Source organism: Caloenas nicobarica, chromosome 1, assembly GCF_036013445.1.
Source record: "Caloenas nicobarica isolate bCalNic1 chromosome 1, bCalNic1.hap1, whole genome shotgun sequence".
NCBI lineage: Eukaryota > Metazoa > Chordata > Aves > Columbiformes > Columbidae > Caloenas > Caloenas nicobarica.
In genome coordinates this window covers 157570218-157588564 of record NC_088245.1, presented here as the reverse complement: position 1 = coordinate 157588564, position 18347 = coordinate 157570218, and the positions used below count along the sequence as shown (strand labels likewise).

At 40.1% G+C, this 18347-nt stretch overlaps 1 protein-coding gene across 4 annotated transcripts; it reads left to right on the top strand.

The window, feature by feature from the left end:
* The first annotated feature begins 535 nt into the window (after nt 1-535).
* Nucleotides 536-17062, top strand: BIVM (basic, immunoglobulin-like variable motif containing). Of its 4 annotated transcripts, none has more exons than XM_065639816.1 (11): nt 536-613; nt 1946-2549; nt 3991-4117; nt 5034-5129; nt 5214-5318; nt 7189-7283; nt 8586-8718; nt 10954-11025; nt 11852-11935; nt 14576-14672; nt 15586-17062. In XM_065639816.1, exons 2-11 carry the CDS (start codon nt 2060-2062, stop codon nt 15874-15876), a joined length of 1590 nt encoding a protein of 529 aa, XP_065495888.1. In that variant the 5' UTR covers nt 536-613; nt 1946-2059; the 3' UTR covers nt 15877-17062. The 4 variants fall into 4 exon arrangements, with proteins under 4 accessions (XP_065495888.1, XP_065495906.1, XP_065495898.1 ...); XM_065639826.1 differs by lacking the exon at nt 536-613 and adding an exon at nt 1398-1462; XM_065639843.1 differs by lacking the exon at nt 536-613 and adding an exon at nt 3207-3300 and having other exon boundaries at nt 2475-2549.
* The last annotated feature ends 1285 nt before the right edge of the window (nt 17063-18347 follow it).

Genomic DNA, 18347 nt, shown 5'->3' with positions numbered 1-18347 from the left:
CCCAGCAGGTAACGCCGCGCGCCCCGCTCCTCTCCCCCAGGCAGTGCCTCCCCTCGCTCTCCCATCTACCTCCCGCCTTTCCCGAATCCCCGTGCGGCACCCGGCGCCTCACCTCGGCGGGCAGGCGAGAGCGCTTCCCAGCCCCGGCCACTCCGGGGGGAGCGCAGCCGCCAGCCGGGGTGCGCACGGCTGCTCCCGCGGCCTGACCCCCGCCGCCACCCCCGAGATCCGTCCTCCCGTCCGCCTGTGGGCCAAGGCGGAGGAGACCATGAGGGCGAAGATGGGGGGGGGGAGACAAGGCTAAAGATGTGCCTCTCGCAGCGCCAAGGTGTGGTGGCTTCCACCTCCGGCAGACGCGCAGGCGGCTGCTCTCACACACCGTGAGAGGCCGCAGCGGGAGCACGGCCGCCGCCGCCAGGCCGCCCCGCGCCTCCCCCCCGGCCGGCCGCGGGAGTTGGTGCCGGCCGGCGGCGCTGAGGAAGCGGGGGGCGGTGGGGGCGCAGGTGAGCCCACGGCGCGGCACCCTCCCCCCGCGCGCCGTGTCTGCTTCCGGCGCGCTGGCGTCCCCGCTCCGCCGCGGACGGGGGAGGCGACGCAGGCGGGCGCCGCGCAGGTAACGGGCCGGGAGCGCGGGCTGCGCAGCCGCCATTTCCCTCCACCCCCACCGCCGGGTGCCCCCGCACCGCCGGCCTTTGCAGGCGCTGTAGGAGGGAGCGGGCCCGCCCTTCCGCCGAGCCGCGGGCCTTTCCCGCAACCCGAGGCTGTTCACTCTGGAACCGACTGTCGGCGGCGCGGGGGGCGGGCCCGCGGAGCCGCGCCGAGGTCTCGATTGGCGGCGCCTCAGCCCTCCCGCCCCTCCCCGGTGCTGGGCCCGGGTGTCCCGCACCCCGTGGGCAGCTGCGCGGGTTCCCCGGTGCGTGAATCCCCACGGAGATGGGGAGAGCGGATTGTGGCGGGGCTGGGCGCCGCTGGGCTGCGTTCGTTGCCAGCAGCTGCGGAGTACGTGCGTGTGTTTTGGTATTGCCTTGTAACCTTTCAAGTAGAGCCCTGCTTGTGTTTGGTCGCAAGACAAGCTCTGGCAGAGACACGCACTGTTGGTTCGCGTTCCGTGGCCAGAAGAGTCGGTATCGCAGGATTTTGCTCTTCAGTGAAACTCCTGCCTCCGGCGTGCCAGAGTTCCCATCTGCTGTGTGTGTCTTTACACCGCAGACGTGCAAGCTGCTGAGATGATGGATAACGAGGACTGTCAATTTGCTTTAAAAAAAAAAATCACTAAAAGCAAGCCAGCCTTCTAAGTTTGTTTTTGGTAATTCTTAGCAACTATAAACAAAATCTGATGCTTTGCTTTCTCACATCTTGAAGAATTGGAGGCACATAAAAATAAAAGGGAACCTTTAACAGCCATACAAGGACAGGAGTGGAACAGATTGAGGATAGTATTGTCAGTTTACAGTCAACAGAGGTAATAGTTACAGTAATTTTCTGTAAGCTTGAACTTCATTTTCAGCAAATGTGCAGGATTCTTCAGAATGAAGTGATTTTAGGTTGCTGTCTCTCTGATTTATTAATTTGCATGAATTATTTTGTGCTCCAATTATGCAAAGTATTGTGGCTATAAGGAAATAGAAGTAGTCAACCACAGCTATGTAAATGTAGGAAGGTTTTTGTTTTAGTTTTGTTTTTCTTTTTACTCCTGTATTGCTTCATAAGTGTAATCACTCATGTTGTATTCACTGTCGCTACCACTATCATGTGGTATCACTATGGTGTATGCTGTGGGCACCTCACACCTCTTAAGCACCTCTAGAATTCTACAAAGACACGGTGTGTATTGTGATGTATCTGTAAAGGTATTTCAGCTTTTATTGGATATGATTTCATAGATAAGTTTTGCGTATATTTTATGTAATTGAGACACCTGTACTAACTTGTCATTTTCTTTCAGGTACCTCATCAATAGCTTGCAGAGGCAATGGAGGCAATGATGCAAACTCTGTTGTAATTGAAACGTAAATAAAAAATATTCTTAGCTGTACGGTACTCTTTTCAGTATCATTCAATGCCTACCATTTCAGAAGATGAAAAGGAGAATGGTTCTAGAAATAATGGAAACACTGAAAACACACCTGGGAAAGCATCCCCAGAAGCTTCTCTTCATGATCCCTTGAAGCCATACTGCACGTCAGATGCCTCCACTGCATCCTTGGTGTCCAGGGGAGATGGGCATTATCCATGGGGATGTCCTGTGACTCATACACAAGAGAAATTTTATACCATCTGCTCAGACTATGCTTTTTTAAACAGAGTACCATCTATTTGTAAAAGCCCAAGTGCTTCAGTTAGTGCCTGTCTGTCAGGCAGTGCTGCCTTAAATGCTGGAAATAACACGCCTGGCTTACTCAGCATTCAAACCAGTGCTTCAGAGATAATCTACAGGGAAGATGCTGACTTGGAAAGCTTGCCTGGCGATCTTGGAAAGCTTCCCTTGGCGTGGGAAATCGACAAATCAGAGTTCAATGGCGTGACCACAAATCTGAAGAACAAAGCAGGTGAGGTGGTGAAGATTTTATGTTGTGATAGGAAAAGGCTTCGTGTTTACAGCTTCTTTGTGGAGGGGGCTGGTCAGCACAGGTATCTCTTGAGGAATTGCTGTAGAAGAGCCTGTATGTGATTTCAAACAATTTGCTGGGGAAGTGGCTCTAAAACAAGGCTGGCCTTTGCTTAACTGTGTATGGAGTTTTTTGGGGGTATTGCTTTTGGTGACTTTTGGTTTGGGTTTGTTTTCCTTTTCTTCTTTGGGTTTTTGGGGTGGTTTTTGTTTAGTAGGGCATAGTGCATTGTGCAGTGATTACATGTTAAGTACAGGTTTGTCACTTGCAGAGATGTTTCAAGGTACTTGAGAGATGTATTTTGAAATTAAAGACATGGTTTACTTATGGCAAGTAAATGAAATAATTACAGTTATTTAGGAAAGCAGTTGTTTTCTGTAATGAGAACATATGTATTTTGATTTGATATATGTATACAGTGTTAGGGAGCCCATTTCTTCAAAACTGGATTCTTTGCTGTTTCCTATGTTTTTTCTCTGCCTGGTCACAAATTGCAACTGTGAATCAGGCGCTTGCATATGCATTTGTGTTTTGTGTGGTGGGTTTTTTTGGTGTTGTTTTTTTTCTTTCCCACATAATCCCTTTTCTTATCTACAGCTGGCTGTAGCTGTTTTCCTTAACGGGTTGCCTAGCTAGTCAAGTTCCTGTTTTGTCTACTAGCCTGAAACCGGTTTAGCAAAACTTAAATACGGTTAGTAAATTGCCACTGCCTTTTCATGTGTATTTCTGGTGTCTTTAAAAATAAGAAAAAATGATAATATTTTACAGGATGGTAAATTTTGCTAAAATATATGTAGTATATTTCATTTGGATATGATGGCTTTAAAATGGAACAAAAATATTCCTGCTCTAGCATGTGGCCCAACTCTTTCAATTTTCCACCATCTCAGTGGCTTACAAAAAGGAAAAGACCTTGCGGGTATATTATTCTCACTGGATTTGCGTGGAAGTTTTCATCAGAAAGTGTAGCTGGTTACAGAGCATGGCTGTAAAAAACAAGTGCTTCATTATTTCTCCTTGTACATTTAATGTTAGGAGATTGGAAGTCCATGTTGGCCTGAGAGTCTATTTTTGGGATGGATGATTTAACGCATTAGAATAATGAGATTTACTGCTCTATCTGAACAGTTGGGCAGGTCACCATTAATTCTATTCAGAAAAACATGATGTTGTTTACAGAGCTAATGGCAGCCTTACAAACCTGTTGACAATCTTGACTATACATCTGAGATTTTTCATTCAATTAATGTTTAGTTCAAGTTTGGACTTACTGACACAACCAGTGTCTCTATTGAGGTTCATGCTGTAAGTAAAAATATTTAAGAAGATAGATACAAAAGGTAAACTAGGCATTCATTTGTTTCTGAAATCTGTTTTGCAGGCAACATGAAGAAGCAAGTGACAAAGAAAAAATCCCTAGACAAAAAAAGCAAACAATACAGGGAGTGTTCTCAGCATTCTGCTCTTGAAGATGTGAAGGAGAGGAAAGTGTTGGACCTTCGGAGATGGTAGTATTTATGAATTTTATTTGATTATCGCCATACAGTTTGTTGGTAATCAGTCTTGCTGGTTATCTGATTTCAAACTTCTTAGTAATGTCTTAATGCTTTTCTTTCAATTAGAAATGGGGATATGTTAAACATGTAAACTAAATCTCATACTTTCTACAAGAAGAATGAGAGCTTTCCTCCCATTTTTTTAAATTGTAAAAACATTTTTCTTTCTAAACATTTTTTTCTTTTAGTAATGGGGATTCATTGCTAAAAAACCCCAAGTTCATTAGCCTGGTCAAGCAAAAAATAACCTTAAGCATAGTACTGATATGTGTTACTCCTAATTTTTCTTTTGACAGGGAAATACTTGATCAGAATCTGTCAGTTCTATACCAAATATATCATATGAATATAGTTCACTAAATTCACTTAGTTTAATGAATGGGTCTGGTTCTTACTGTATATCTGTGACATCAGAAAGGTGGAGTTAGCCTAGAGAATCTGCAACCTGGAATGACATTCTTTAGTAAATTGATAGAGGTGCAACTTACTACATGTTCATGTGTTAGAAGAGACTGGATCAAACTGTACATTATGTTAGTACAGAACCGTTTTTTCCTACAGGATCTTTTGTACAGAACTCCCATGGGGCTGTTAGAAATTTGACTGATTTGTGTGAAATAGGGTGGTGGTATCTGACAAACTTAAAGAAATTGTTAACGTATTTGCTCTTTGTGTTGTTGTTGTTGTTAAGAATGTACTATTCTTTCTCTTCTTTTTTTTTTTTTTTTTTTTTTTAATACCGGCTAAGTAAAAGCATTTAATATAACATGGCACTTCAGTGGCACGACACACAGAAAAGTAGTTCAGGTTGCTCCTCTAACTAAATCAAGAATTCTTTCTAATGTGTTTGGGTTCTTGTTTGGTTTAGGTATTGTGTTAGCCGACCTCAATACAAGACTTCCTGTGGAATTTCATCCTTAGTGTCTTGCTGGAACTTCTTATATAGTACACTGGGAGCTGGAAGGTAAGTCACACACAGACCACTTTGCCTCTAGAGAGTCCAAAATATATTGCTAATCACTTCATAAAACAACTTTTTTTTTTTTAGTTTACCACCTATTACTCAAGAAGAAGCTTTGCATATACTCGGCTTTCAGCCCCCATTTGAGGAGATTAGGTTTGGTCCCTTCACTGGAAATACAACTTTAATGAGGTATGTCTGGTGCTTTTGATGTAGCTTGATTGTTAATGTATGCAGAAATAACATAAAGCTAAGAGACAGAACCTTTATAGTAATAGTTCATTTATTTAAAAAAAAAAAAAGTGGCTGACATGAGTGAGTTAGTCCTCTTAAGCTTTAGAATAATGAAGCATACCTGGGTATTCTGACAGTGTCCAAAGAAACCTTTAGAAGAGTTTTTTGTGCTAGCTGTTTTGTATAGTGCAATGTTGCTACACAGATCAGGTGAACATGAAATTCTGTTTGATTTTTGGTTCAGTTTGTTTAATGGTTGTATGTCTAATGAATCCAGTCTCTTGGTTAGGAAATTTTTTCTTCACCCTCACTTTCCTGTTTTTGAAAATGCACGTCGAATGCTTGTTAATGTCATTGAAACAGCCTGAAAAGGCAATTAATATACCAGTAGCTTTACATAAAACTTAATTTAAGAATTAAAAATGCCATAGTGAGTGCTGCACCTTTGCTGCAATGGAGCTGTTCAGGAAGAGGAGGGGGGAAAAAAAAAAAAAAGGAAGATATGAGGCTGGAGTCACAGAAGACTTGGACTTTCAAATTCTGTTTCACTTCTGCTCTGCTGTTTCCTGATCTTGATGAGTTGGGTCTAAAATCTTTGTCCTTATTTTCCTGTTTTATTAAACTCATAAAGAATTTTAGGATTAAATGGGGCCAGGAGCATATTGTACTTGAGTGCTGAACGTCTATACAGGGCTTTGGTGTGTTACCTTCCGTGAGATTCCAAAATTTTGCAGTGTTTTTGCCTGTTTCATGATTTGCATTTGATATAGTTAGTATTTTTGAAGGCAATATATAAGGTTTGGCACAGAACATGGGTGCTGGATTTGAAAATGTGGCAGCAGTCTGTTCTTTAATGGTAACGTACTGGCTAGATCATTGCAGAGTGTTACGAAAACTTCCTTCTCTGCTTAGGAGACTTGGATCTAGATTTTGTATCTCTTTAGGAGTACATCAGTGTATAGCAACCCTTATAGACTAAACTGATAAAATGTTCTGTCTCTTTATGTCAATCGTCTATACAGGTAAAAGTTAAACTTGGAATTCTTCTTCTTTTTCCCCTGTGAGTGCCTTAAGTGCTGCAGAAGAGTTACCCTTATTAGGTGGTGTTCTTTTTTTGTGTGTTTGTTTGTTTTCTGCCTGGTTAAATTATTTTTAAGTACTTGGCATACTGGAAAACAGGAGGGCTGAGAGCCAACACCATCACCCAATGTAGCTTTGTGATTGAGGTATCTTCAGACATGTGAATTTGAATGTTCTTATGTGGAAAATTGAATATTTAAGGCAAAGTCGTCTTTGCAGACCTGTCCTCACTCCCTGCCGCTGTGAGGTGCTGCAGTATGGGACTCTTGTAACACCTTGGCATTGTGAAACTCATGTGACAGAAGTGCAACATGATTTGCAGAAAGTCTCACTTGAAGGGTCGTGCCTTCTGGTGTCTTAGAAGATTCCCTTGGTGTAGCTTACAAATCGTGGTTGAAGTTTGACACTTCAGAATTTGAGTGTATTTCAAAAAGCTGAGTAACTGAAAATTAAAAGTGACTGGATGGAGCACAATAGGACCAACGTTTCACATCCAGCCCTTTGGTTATTATGGATCTATGTTGGGTCTGAAAAAGCAAGGTGAAAAAGCCTTTGTGTATTTATTTGTCTCTCTAGGATATGTTAAGTTTTGTTTGCGTGATGGTTCTCTACAATCTTTATATCAGTGTGGTAGGTACTTAGTAGCACACTGAGACTTTTTTCCTAAACTGTCAAGCAGGGGAAAAGTGAGAGAAAATTGCATTTAACAACTCTTGAGTTACTACAGTCTCTAAGTTTATTGTTTCAGGTGGTTTAGACAAATAAATGATCACTTCCATATCAAGGGATGCTCATATGTTCTGTATAAACCTCATGGGAAGAACAAGACAGCTGGAGAAACTGGTACGTAGCTAATCCTAAAACATTCATCTTACAGTGTATAAACTGAAAAATCCTGCAATATGTAGCATTTGAGTGGACAAATTCTTCAAGTGGTATTTCCAGTTTGAGATAAGCAATCAAATAACGCCAAGTTGCCTGTTTTTTCTGGTTTTACTCTAATTTTGCTAAAACTTAAATTTGTAGTTTTATTTTGATAAAATATATTCTGTGCTGTAAATTCTGCTATCACAGAACTGGAATTTTAAGGTATCTAAGAGGATACTGCACTGCAGTTCTGTGTTGGTGTCCTGGAAGATGTGTTTGCTGTAATACACTGGGGGAGCAACACATTTTTATTTCAGCATTTTGGAAATCTATGTTGTATAAAAACTTAGAATGTACAGCATGAAAAATATTAATATCTTTAATGCATGTTTAAAAGTACAAAACATTCATTTTTTGAAGTTAGTGAACTCATCAGTTCTCCTTGACTTCAACAGCTGTCTCTAAAAGTTAGGTGATTATTCTAAATTAGTTTATGAAGCTGCATTTTTATGTCTACTTTTAAGTGTGTTCCCTAAAGAAAAATTGTACTTTGATACATGGTTTATTAGCTTTTAGTATAGTCTGGGTAATTACCTTCTAACTGGAGGGTTTTTAAAAGGATAAAACTACGCTGAAAAGTTTTGGGGGAGATTGTTAAAGGGGAAATCTTTCTTGTTGTTGTTCTTGGTATCCCATTTGAGAATTCTGTCATGTTTCAGTGCCTTTTCTAGTCTTTTCCTGAAACTGAGCACTGCAGTCACAAAATATTGTATGCCCAAGAGTGGGAGGTGTTCCTGAGATGGGAAGCTCCAAGAAGCTCACGATATCAATAAGTCTGAAAGCTTTCAGAGGTTTCAGCGGTATCATTGATGTGTGCTACATTTGACTTGGGGCAGTGGGACTGCTTTGTGTTGCAGTGTGTATTTCCTAGGTTAAGAGATACCTTTTTGATTGTTTGGTTGGTTGGGGTTTTGTTTTGTTTTGTTTTTTGTTTTTGTTCTTTTCCCTTTTTTCCCAGAGCAAGTAACTTTTAATAAGACTTTGATCTAGATACAATGCATACTTTATATTGCGTTTCCCTAGTACAGACTGTGTGGCAGATGTTAATATTTTTTGTACCAGGCAGGAAATTAAATATTAAGAAGTTTGAAATCAAAACTGTATATATGTGCATGCCTGTCAGGTCATGTCCTCTTATTTTAAAAAGCAGCATAACTATTTTATATTATCAAACAGGATCCAAAGCACTCTGGGCTGTAACCTCATCTTTCTTTGTAGCTGCAGGGGCCCTTGCAAAGCTAACACGTGGACTGAAAGATGAAACTATGGCCTACATCTACCATTGCCAAAACCATTATTTTTGCCCAATTGGATTTGAAGCAACCCCAGTAAAAGCCAGTAAAGCCTATAGGTAAGATACTGTGTTTATGCTTATTTTAGTGAAGGAAACATACAGAAAAATTTAGTGCAAGTTAATAACCATTTTTATCCCTAAATAACATTTCAGTGTATGTTGTAAAAGCATTTATGTCTGAACTAGCAAAACACTACTGTGTCATTTGAAAGGACTTAAACACAACTAAGCAGACTAGATTGAAAGAACGTAAACAGAAAACTGTGAATGGTAGGAAGGAATTGTTTAAAGACATTGTTGCCATATATAGAGAGGGTAGTTATTTACTTGAAGGACAAGTGAAGATAATTGGTCTGAAAAACAAAACCAAATGGGCTGAGAAATCCCAGGTGTTTTTTAAGAAAAAAAAAATAAATGAAAAGCCAGCTAATTACGCGGGGAATCTGCTTCTAGAGAGCTTGGGAGAAACAAAATAAGTGTGTGTGCGCGTTGGCATTTTTCTTTATAAACTATAAGCAAAAGGCCTACAGTTATATTAATCCATTACAATGTGGATGTGAGAAAATCTGCATTTTCGGAAACCCGTGTTTGTGTACAGTGAGAACAGGGAATGTGTAGCTATTGCAGGATGGTAGTTATGTACTTTTTTTGCAGTATTGACTAATGATGATAAACTGCAACTACTGGAGTGTAAGGCTTAAAAAAAGTAAAGATATCTGAGTAATTTGTTACCAAGAATTGTCGAGGGGCTGGAGGAGAGAGAATCTCTGGACTACCACAGTATGTTTGGCTTTTTAAACATTGCTTGGAATGCTGGAGCACTTCTCAAGGACCGAGAGAAAAGTTAATGTGCCAGTTGTTTTAGAATAAAAATACAGTTACCCAAATAATTTCAGATTTGTCAGGGTGACATTACTCATGATAAAATAATGGAATAGGTGATATAGGTGTCAATTTAATGTAGGTTTTAAAAGAGGATAATAGTATTGATATTCATACTGAGTTTAGGGAAAGTCTTGTAATAAACCCGCAAATTTTAAGTTTGAAAGATTTTGTAATCTTGAGGCAATGTATCTTAGCTTTTGTAAGGTCTTTAACTTGCTGCTGTATGATATGCTGAGAGTAGTTTGCTTTATCTCATTCACAGAATCATATTAAATTAAACTTTTTCCTCTGTCAAAGTATTAATAGTTGCAAACACAGTATGTGTTGGAGGTTTCTGTTGGACTTTCTCAAGGTTCAACTGTTGGTCAGTATTTGTTAGTATTATCATTGAGCATAAGAAGACAATCCCTGACAAAATTAGCAGATACCAATAGCAGGGAGTGCTAAACAATGAAGAGAGTAGGTCACTGGTGTAAGGTGAGACTCAGTCTTGCACTTCTCTTCCCAAGCAGTCTACCGTTGGCTGTGTTGAAGACATAGTCACATTAAGCAATGGAGAATTCTAGCTCTATTTTAGAGTTCAAAATGGTAATCGTTTGGAGGGAATAAAGCATAACATCTGGATCTCATTTGTTCCCAGTGTGAGTCCAACCATAGGGTTAATGAAAGCTTTTAGTATATGAACAGAAGAATACAGAAGGTGTTTTAAGACTGCATTGACTGATATGCCATGTGAGTGATAAGGGTGTGGAAAATATGGCCCAAATAGAAGCCCAACACATCAGGCTGCTTAAGTTTACCAAAAGGTTCATGGCTTACTTGATCAGTTACTAAGAATCTGCACTAGAAGAGCAAAGTAAAAAAAAAAGTTCACTCGATCAAAAATGCAGTTTGAGAAATAATACAGTCCAGTGTGTGGAAACTTAACATGCCTTATATCTAGTTTGAATTTATATTGTTTAGTAATGAGCAAGAACAACAATTTAAATACTTTACCCATGGTTGAAATGGATTCTCAGTCACTAGTGATTATGTTTCTAAGTCAGTATCAGGTTGTCTTCCTAACAACAAATCTCTTCTAACAATCTAACATGAAGTAATGAGTTCAAGGAGCTTTTATAGCTTTTATTGTAGGCTGGAGGCAAGACCAGAAGAGCACCCTGTTCTCTTCATATCTTTTAATAAATTACTGGGAAAAAATATGCTTAGGTTCCAGAAGCACTATCAATAGATTCTGCAGCAGTTCTTGTTTACCCGTTTTTGCATTCTAGTTACAAAGGCAAGCTTCTTTAAAAAAAAATAATCTAAGAAACATAGTAAGTTCCGAAAGAAATGGGTAGGTAGGTTGCTAGGCTAAGTTTAGGAGGCAGTTTTTAGGTCACCCACAGACTTCCTGTATGATCTTAGGTTGCTGGATTTGGACTCGGGAGACCTGGGTTCAGTTCCCAGTTCAACCACAGACTTCCAGTGTGACTTTAGGTAAGTCAATCTATCCTGTGTCTTGGTTTCCCATCTGTACAATGATGGCATACTTTGTTATTTTACAGGGAATTATAACTAAACAAATTATGGTAAGCAGTAAGGCCTTATGCTGTCTAATTCCCTAGGCAGAAAAATCTCAGTTTTTGTTACAGTTGAAACTGAAGTACTTTTTCATAGGATAATTATACACAGGAAGTCACAGAACAATCCTCTGTATCTCATCAGTCTGCCCTGATAACAGTCACAAATTTTCCCTGACAGGGTTACTGCAGGCTTTGAATTTCTTGGAAGCTGCTCACAAACCTGAACTAGTATTGGTTGAGGGTTTTGTTTTTAATATGTGATAATGGATGCTTAGGAGTTGTTTTCATACAGGTTACAGCTGTTTGTAACCATGGTCAGCTGAGGTATAGCTTAAAAATAGTGGAAGGGACTCTTTCGTGACTCTGTGGGACATCACAGATAGGGAGGAAGATATTTGTTCCATGTTTGTGTGGCTTTCCACAGCTCTTATTTCCATTGTTATGTTTATATTTGGATCTTAGAGTAAACTGCCTTTCATCCAAGTAACACTTTTTCATGAAGATCTTTTTTCCCAAATAATAAGCAATAGCTTCTATCTTGCTTCCAGGCCTTGTGAAACAAAGTTTCCCCATATGCAATTGCAAACACTATTTATAGCATAGGAGCTGTTTTCTAGTTTGGCTGAGGAGACAATCTTAAATGTTAAAAAATCCTAAAAAGAACAATAGAATGTCAATCTCTCTTTTTCTTTTTAGTATGCACAATAAATCTTACTAGGATTGTATCTTCTATTGAACAGAGGTCGTGTCTTGCAGCAAGAAGTAGAATATTGGATCTTAATTGGAGAGCCAAGCAGAAAACATCCAACAATACACTGTAAACGGTATGTTACTTAGTAAGAATATAAAACAATATGTTTTCTTTCAAAACCATTTGTATTTCTTTACTAAGAGTCACCAAGTGACTTTTTAGTTCTTTCAAATGAATATACTAATATATGCTAGGCTTGGATAGGTGTAATCTTAGATGGGTAAAAAAGTGGCTGGATGGCTGGGCCCAAAGAATTGTGGTGAACAGAGCCAAATTGAGTTGGCAGCCGGTCACGAGTGGTGTTCCCAAGGGCTCCGAATTTGGGCCAGTTCTGTTTAATCTCTTTATCAATGATCTGCGTAGGGGGATTGAGTGCACCCTCAGTAAGATTGCAGACAACACCAAGTTGGGTGAGAGTGTTGATCTGCTGGAGGGCAGGAAGGCCATATAGAGGGATGTGGACCGGCTAGATTGTTGGGCTGAGGCCAACTGTATGATGTTCAACAAGGCCAAGTGCCAGATCCTGCACTTGGGTCACAACAACCCCAGGCAGCACTACAGGCTCAGGGAAGAGTGGTTGGAAAGGTGCCCGGCAGAAATGGACCTGGAGGTGTTGATTGACAGCAAGCTGAACATGAGCCAGCAGTGTGCCCAGGTGGTCAAGAAGGCCAATAGCATCCTGGCTTGTATCAGGAAGAGTGTGGCCAGCAGGACTAGGGAACTGATCATTCCCCCTGTACTCAGCACTGGTGAGGCCTCACCTTGAATCCTGTGTTCAGTTTTGGGTCCCTCACTGTAGGAAAGACATTGAAGTGCTGGAGAGAGTTCAGAGAAGGGCAATGAAGCTGGTGAGGGGTCTGGAGCACAAGTCTGATGAGGAGCAGCTGAGGAAACTGGGGCTGTTTAGCCTGGAGAAAAGGAGGCTGAGAGGAGACCTTATCGCTGTCTGCAACTACCTGAAAGGAGGTTGTAGCATGGAGGGTGTTAGTCTCTTCTCCCAAGTAACAAGTGATAGGACAAGATGAAATGGCCTCAAGTTGTGCCAGGGAAGGTTCAGATTGGATATTAGGAAAAAATTTTGTCATGGAAAGGGTTGTTGGGCATTGGAACAGGCTGCCCAGGGAAGTGGTGGAGTCACCATCCCTGGAGGTGTTTAAAAGATGTGTAGATGAGGTTCTCAGGTACATGGTTTAGTGGTGGACTTGGCAGTGTTAGGTAACAGTTGGACTCAATTACCTTAAAGGTCTTTTCCAACTTAAATGATTCTGTGATTCTATGGTATAAAGTTGGTGTCTAAATTAGACCTACAGACTAGGAGAGCTACAGGGCACTATGTAGAAATTTCATTTATTAGTTATATTTGCCATGATAAATTAATAGAATAGTTTTCTGAGCTTTACTTTACATGCTAGTTCATAATGCTTAATATTAATTTCTGAAATGACGGAACAGTACAAAAGAACAGTATTTCTTGATAAACTAATTCCATGGCCAAAACATAAGTTTTATCAAATAGATTCTCTGCCACCTCCTGAGTTTATTATAGAGTGATTTTTCTCGATACATTAGGAAAAGACTTGTGGGGAGAAAAAAAAAATCACACAACTTCTTTGTTCTTCTCTACTTTCTAATTTGAAAAATTGTTTGAAAGTGCTTATCTGACAGTTTCATAGCCAGTCAGATCTATCCTAGTATGTTAAACTCAAAAGTTTTTTTTTTGTTTTGTCAGTGGTGTGACTATGTCAATAACTGTAAATAGCTGGATATTTTTGGCTAATGAGATTAAATGCAACAAAAATCACATTATGCATGTGGTTGCTGTGCTGAGAAATGGCATACTATACATCCCACTGGCAGAGTTTTGTTCTGTGGTATATGGGCTACAAATGTCACAGGAAAAGATCTCTGGATATAGAATCCAAACCTTTGTAATACTGTTTTTGATTGTGGAGACATTATTTTTCCTGCTACAGTCCCAATGGGAGGTATCACAAAGTTCTGTGCTTAAGGTAGAAGGGCAAAAGTTGGGCTAGAAATGGATTTTCTGAACTTAGAGAGTGGTGTTAGAGAGAAGCAAGTAATTAAACATTAAAAGAACTGAAAAGGCAATGTGTAGGCTTAAGGAGGTCTAGAGTATGGGGATATTTGTTTCACTGGGACTAGAAGGAGCTATGAAACTCTGAAGAGGTGAGTGAACGGGGAATGACTGAATCGGTAGTTTATTACAGAAGGGAATTAAACAGAATGGAGGAGTGAGTTATGGTGAGACCTGTCTGATAAAACCGGATTTACTGGGTGAGAAAAACAGACAAGGGTTCAAACAAAATAATATAAAAGGGTAAGAGAGGATTAAATAAAGTAGAAGATAATTTTACTCCTTGCTTAAACCACACTTTGGTTCTTCCTTTCACAAATTGATGAATTGGTACAGGTAAGCAATGCAACTAATGACTCGTGGTGCTCTTACTTTGGAAACCATTTCCCAAGAGGACAAATAGTCACTGTGAATGCATTGATTAAAAACGATGCTTTTATAGCTATCTGGATGTCTCTAATACTGAGAGTTTTATATCTTTACGCATTTGTTTATCTTTAAATCACTGCTAAGACTGTTTAAAGCTGCAAATCTGTATTTGCATGTGTATGTACATGAGTGTTAGTGGTGCTGAGGTTTAATAAATATCAGCTGAGTAGTAACAATTTTATTCTGTAGGTGGGCAGATATTGTCACTGACCTAAACACCCAAAATCCAGAATATCTAGATATTCGACACCTAGAGAGAGGATTGCAGCATCGAAAGACAAAGAAGGTAAGGTAAACTTACTGAGATGGGAGGAAACTCACTACTGTAGACTTTTGGTGAACTTCTTCATACTTCAACAGTTTAAGATTACTTCACTAAAAGAAATTTGTTATGAGCTGTTGAAGACAAAAGTTAAATGTGGGGGTACTTACATATCAGAGTCATTTATGTTTGCTTGCAGGACAAGATAAAATACAGCTGTAGCCTGGCATACACTAGGATGAACCAGGATATCTGTGTATACAATATATTTGGTCACAGTATTTAATCTTGTTGGCTTAAAATGTAGCTGTAGCAAGTATAGAAGTACTGTACAAATTACAGACAGATCCTTTTGATGCATGGCCTTCTAGCTACATGTAAGCAGGAAAGTACAGTCAAGTAGGATCAAACTTAAAAGAATGCCTGTGTCTCTGTTGCATGGAATTACTGCCAATTCACATAGCTTTCTTTCCTATAGATAGGGCTATATCTTGTGGGCAGGGGATGTATTTTTGATTTGCAGATTGAAATTCTATAAGAAATAATAGGCTGAAGAGATTATTTGAAATGTGGAGACCCTATGAAAGAGTGTCAGCAAGCTGAGAAGATGCCAGAAGAGACAATTTCAGTGAAAGTGACAGGAGAGTGAAAAAGACTGATAGAAAAGTTACACAAGCCATGAAAGATAAGATAAAAAGGATAACTTTAAAAGATGAGAAAGAAGGCAGTAATCGAATCTGGGAAACAATCAAAATGGATTGAGCAGAGTTGTTTGTTTATTGATATGGTTTTGTGGAGGGTGTTTTGTTCCCTGGTGTGTTGTTTTGGGTTTTTTTTAACAAATTCTTTTACCTGCCAAGATGTTAATTTCAAATATTGATGTATGTTAGAAGTGCACCTGTGTGCATTTAACAAAAAACCTTTTTACTTTGATTAGGTTGGAGGAAATCTTCATTGCATCATTGCCTTTCAGAGACTTAACTGGCAAAGATTTGGTCCTTGGAATTTTCCACTTGGAAATGTTAGACAGGATAAACAATCCCAAACACAAGGACATGGAATTTCCAAATCTGAGAGTGAAGACAATATCTCTAAGAAACAACATGGACGACTGGGTCGATCTTTCAGTGCTGGCTTTCATCAAGAATCAACATGGAAGAAATCTAATCTTCGTGAGAGGAGGAACAGTGGGTATCAGAGTTATAATGATTATGATGGAAATGATTAAAATTAACTTTAGAGAATGGAGTTGATATATTAAAGTTAGTTTTAATCCAGACATATTAGGGATTATTAGTCCTAGAATGCATATGAATAGAAATTATGGTATAAGATGCAGCTTCGTAATTGTTAAATATATCTGATGATACGGTTACAATGGATGAGATCTGCTGTATAAATTGACAGAAAAGCACAGATTATTGTAGTTTTGCAATCAAAAGTATGACAGAAAAATCAATCATTTCTTCTGAAATAATTGTACTGTGTCCTGATCCATGAAAACAAAAGAGCAGATTGAAATTAGTTAAAGTAATAAACAGACTTCATTGAAAATACTTGGTATTCAAAAGCATGAAAGATTATTACATGACTTTATAAAAAGGGTTATTCTTCAAATTATGTGGTAAAGTAAACATTGCCTTCCTTTTTAATGCTCCATTTTATTAGGGCTGCCCATATCCAGTGAAAATTAAAAAATCACACAGGTTAGAAAACCTTGTCTGATTTCCGAAGTGAATGTACATTCTCCATTTAGTTCCCAGTAGACTTCTGTCAGATAATCATATTTTGTCAAGTAGATCTCAGTTACTTTTCCCTTAGCTAGATGCCTGTTTTAGACTGAGAGGAATCGCCTGTGGCAGGGAAGGTTTGAAGACAGACCTTCTTTCTTGCTTTTGCTCTGTGGATACAGTGGCTGAATTCTTATCCTGGAGCCTCTTGAGAGCACAGACTCGCTTAACACAAGCTTGTGAAATTCAGTATTAAAAAGCTGCATTTACCATTAACCAAATGAGCTAGCCGAACACTGTGTTCTGTTGGCGTTTCTTTTCCTTGTTCAGTCTTAAAACCTGTTGTCATTTTTTTCCTGCTCTTTTAATTTTGTATGAAGAGGATGCAAGTGCTGAAAACTGCTGGCAGCCCTAATGATATACCTCTCAGCCAGCAAACAATTAAAGCTTTTTCAGGTGTCCATCTTCAGTCTCTTTCTTATTTTCACCCCCCTCCTCCAATTTGAAATTTATTCAGTTGTTTGCCCAAACACATCTCAACAGTTGTAGCTTTATGCATACAGATGTTCATTCATACTTGCTCAAGTAGTAATTTTTTGACATTAAAAGATTTGTCATGGATTGCAGGGGTTTTGTAGGTTGCTGCTTTTGTTAACCAAAAATGGGAAACTTTTAGACTTTTGTTCATTCAATAAAATTTGTTTTCTATTTTGTTGTTTGCTTTTCATTTCTCTTGGGAATGGTGACCCTATGTTTAGTGAAGGTTTTCAGGAAAGCAGGTAAACAAACAATCAGATTTGCAAACTCTGCTTAGCAAAGTAATTCTGGAGGTAGGATCTCTTTGCTCATAAGCCTGTAGAGCCTTTGTGACAACCTCTGGTATTTAACTTCCCAAAGTCTACAGGCTGACAATTGAACAAAACCCACGGGTTTTGAAAATGCAGATATTTTCCAGATGAACTATTTTTGGACTTCATTTTTGCAAGCTGAATTTGGGCTGAGGACTCAGATCTTTTTAGAATACTTCAGTGGTGTTCTTTAGGGTACTTCAGGCTTAGGTGAGCTGCATAAATGTCTCCTACTTTTCCCTAATAATGATAGCTGCATTGAGGAACATTATGTCTCCAATACCAGCCTGCTGCTGTTCTTTAATGGGTGTGTTGTGAGGGACTTAATTTTTACTGTCACTTTGTTTTGCTCTTGGTTTGGGGACTCACACTTCATTAAGCAGGTGGCATTGATAAGAACAAAAATCTTTTAGAAACCCCTAGGCATAATGTAGCAAGACTAAGCTTAATGTAGCGAGACTAGGCATAATGTAACAGAAACCTAACGGAGAAACAATAGCTCTATAGAGACTGGACATGAGGCAAAGCGGGATGCCCCTGGCTTGCAAGCTGGGAAAGTGGAACATTCCACTAAATGAAGGAAGAGCTACGTGGCTTTTGCTGAGTAGCAGCACAAAATGGCAATATGCACGCTCAAGAAATCAGGTCAAGAAGCCGACTCTGCGGGGGCACAAGGCTGTGAAGACACCGGGGCCACCGGAGACCCCGATGAAGATCTTCGAATACCAAAGAAGGTCTCCCGGCAAACGGCCGAGAGAGGCCGAGAAAGGAATATGCAACAGGTGTATGTAATAAATACCAAGACGTGTGAATCACATGCACGCTCGATTACAGGAGTAATCCTCCGAGCGCCCGGCGCGCTGCAATGAAAGTGCCTGCTTTTTAATGCTTTCAAAACAGCGTTAAAGAGTCTTTTTGCCGACTTCTCGGTATCAGCGTCTTTACCAGATGAAAGATGCGCATCCCGGGGGACACGCTGCCGGCACCTGGCAAAGGCTGCGTGCGGCTTTCCACAGGGGGTCCCGGGTGGGAGAAGCGGGTGCCGTGCGGGGCACGGGGGAGGTGCCGGCAGGGGAGCGGGACGAGGGTCGGGTGCAGGGGCCGTGCCGTTTGGCAGCCTT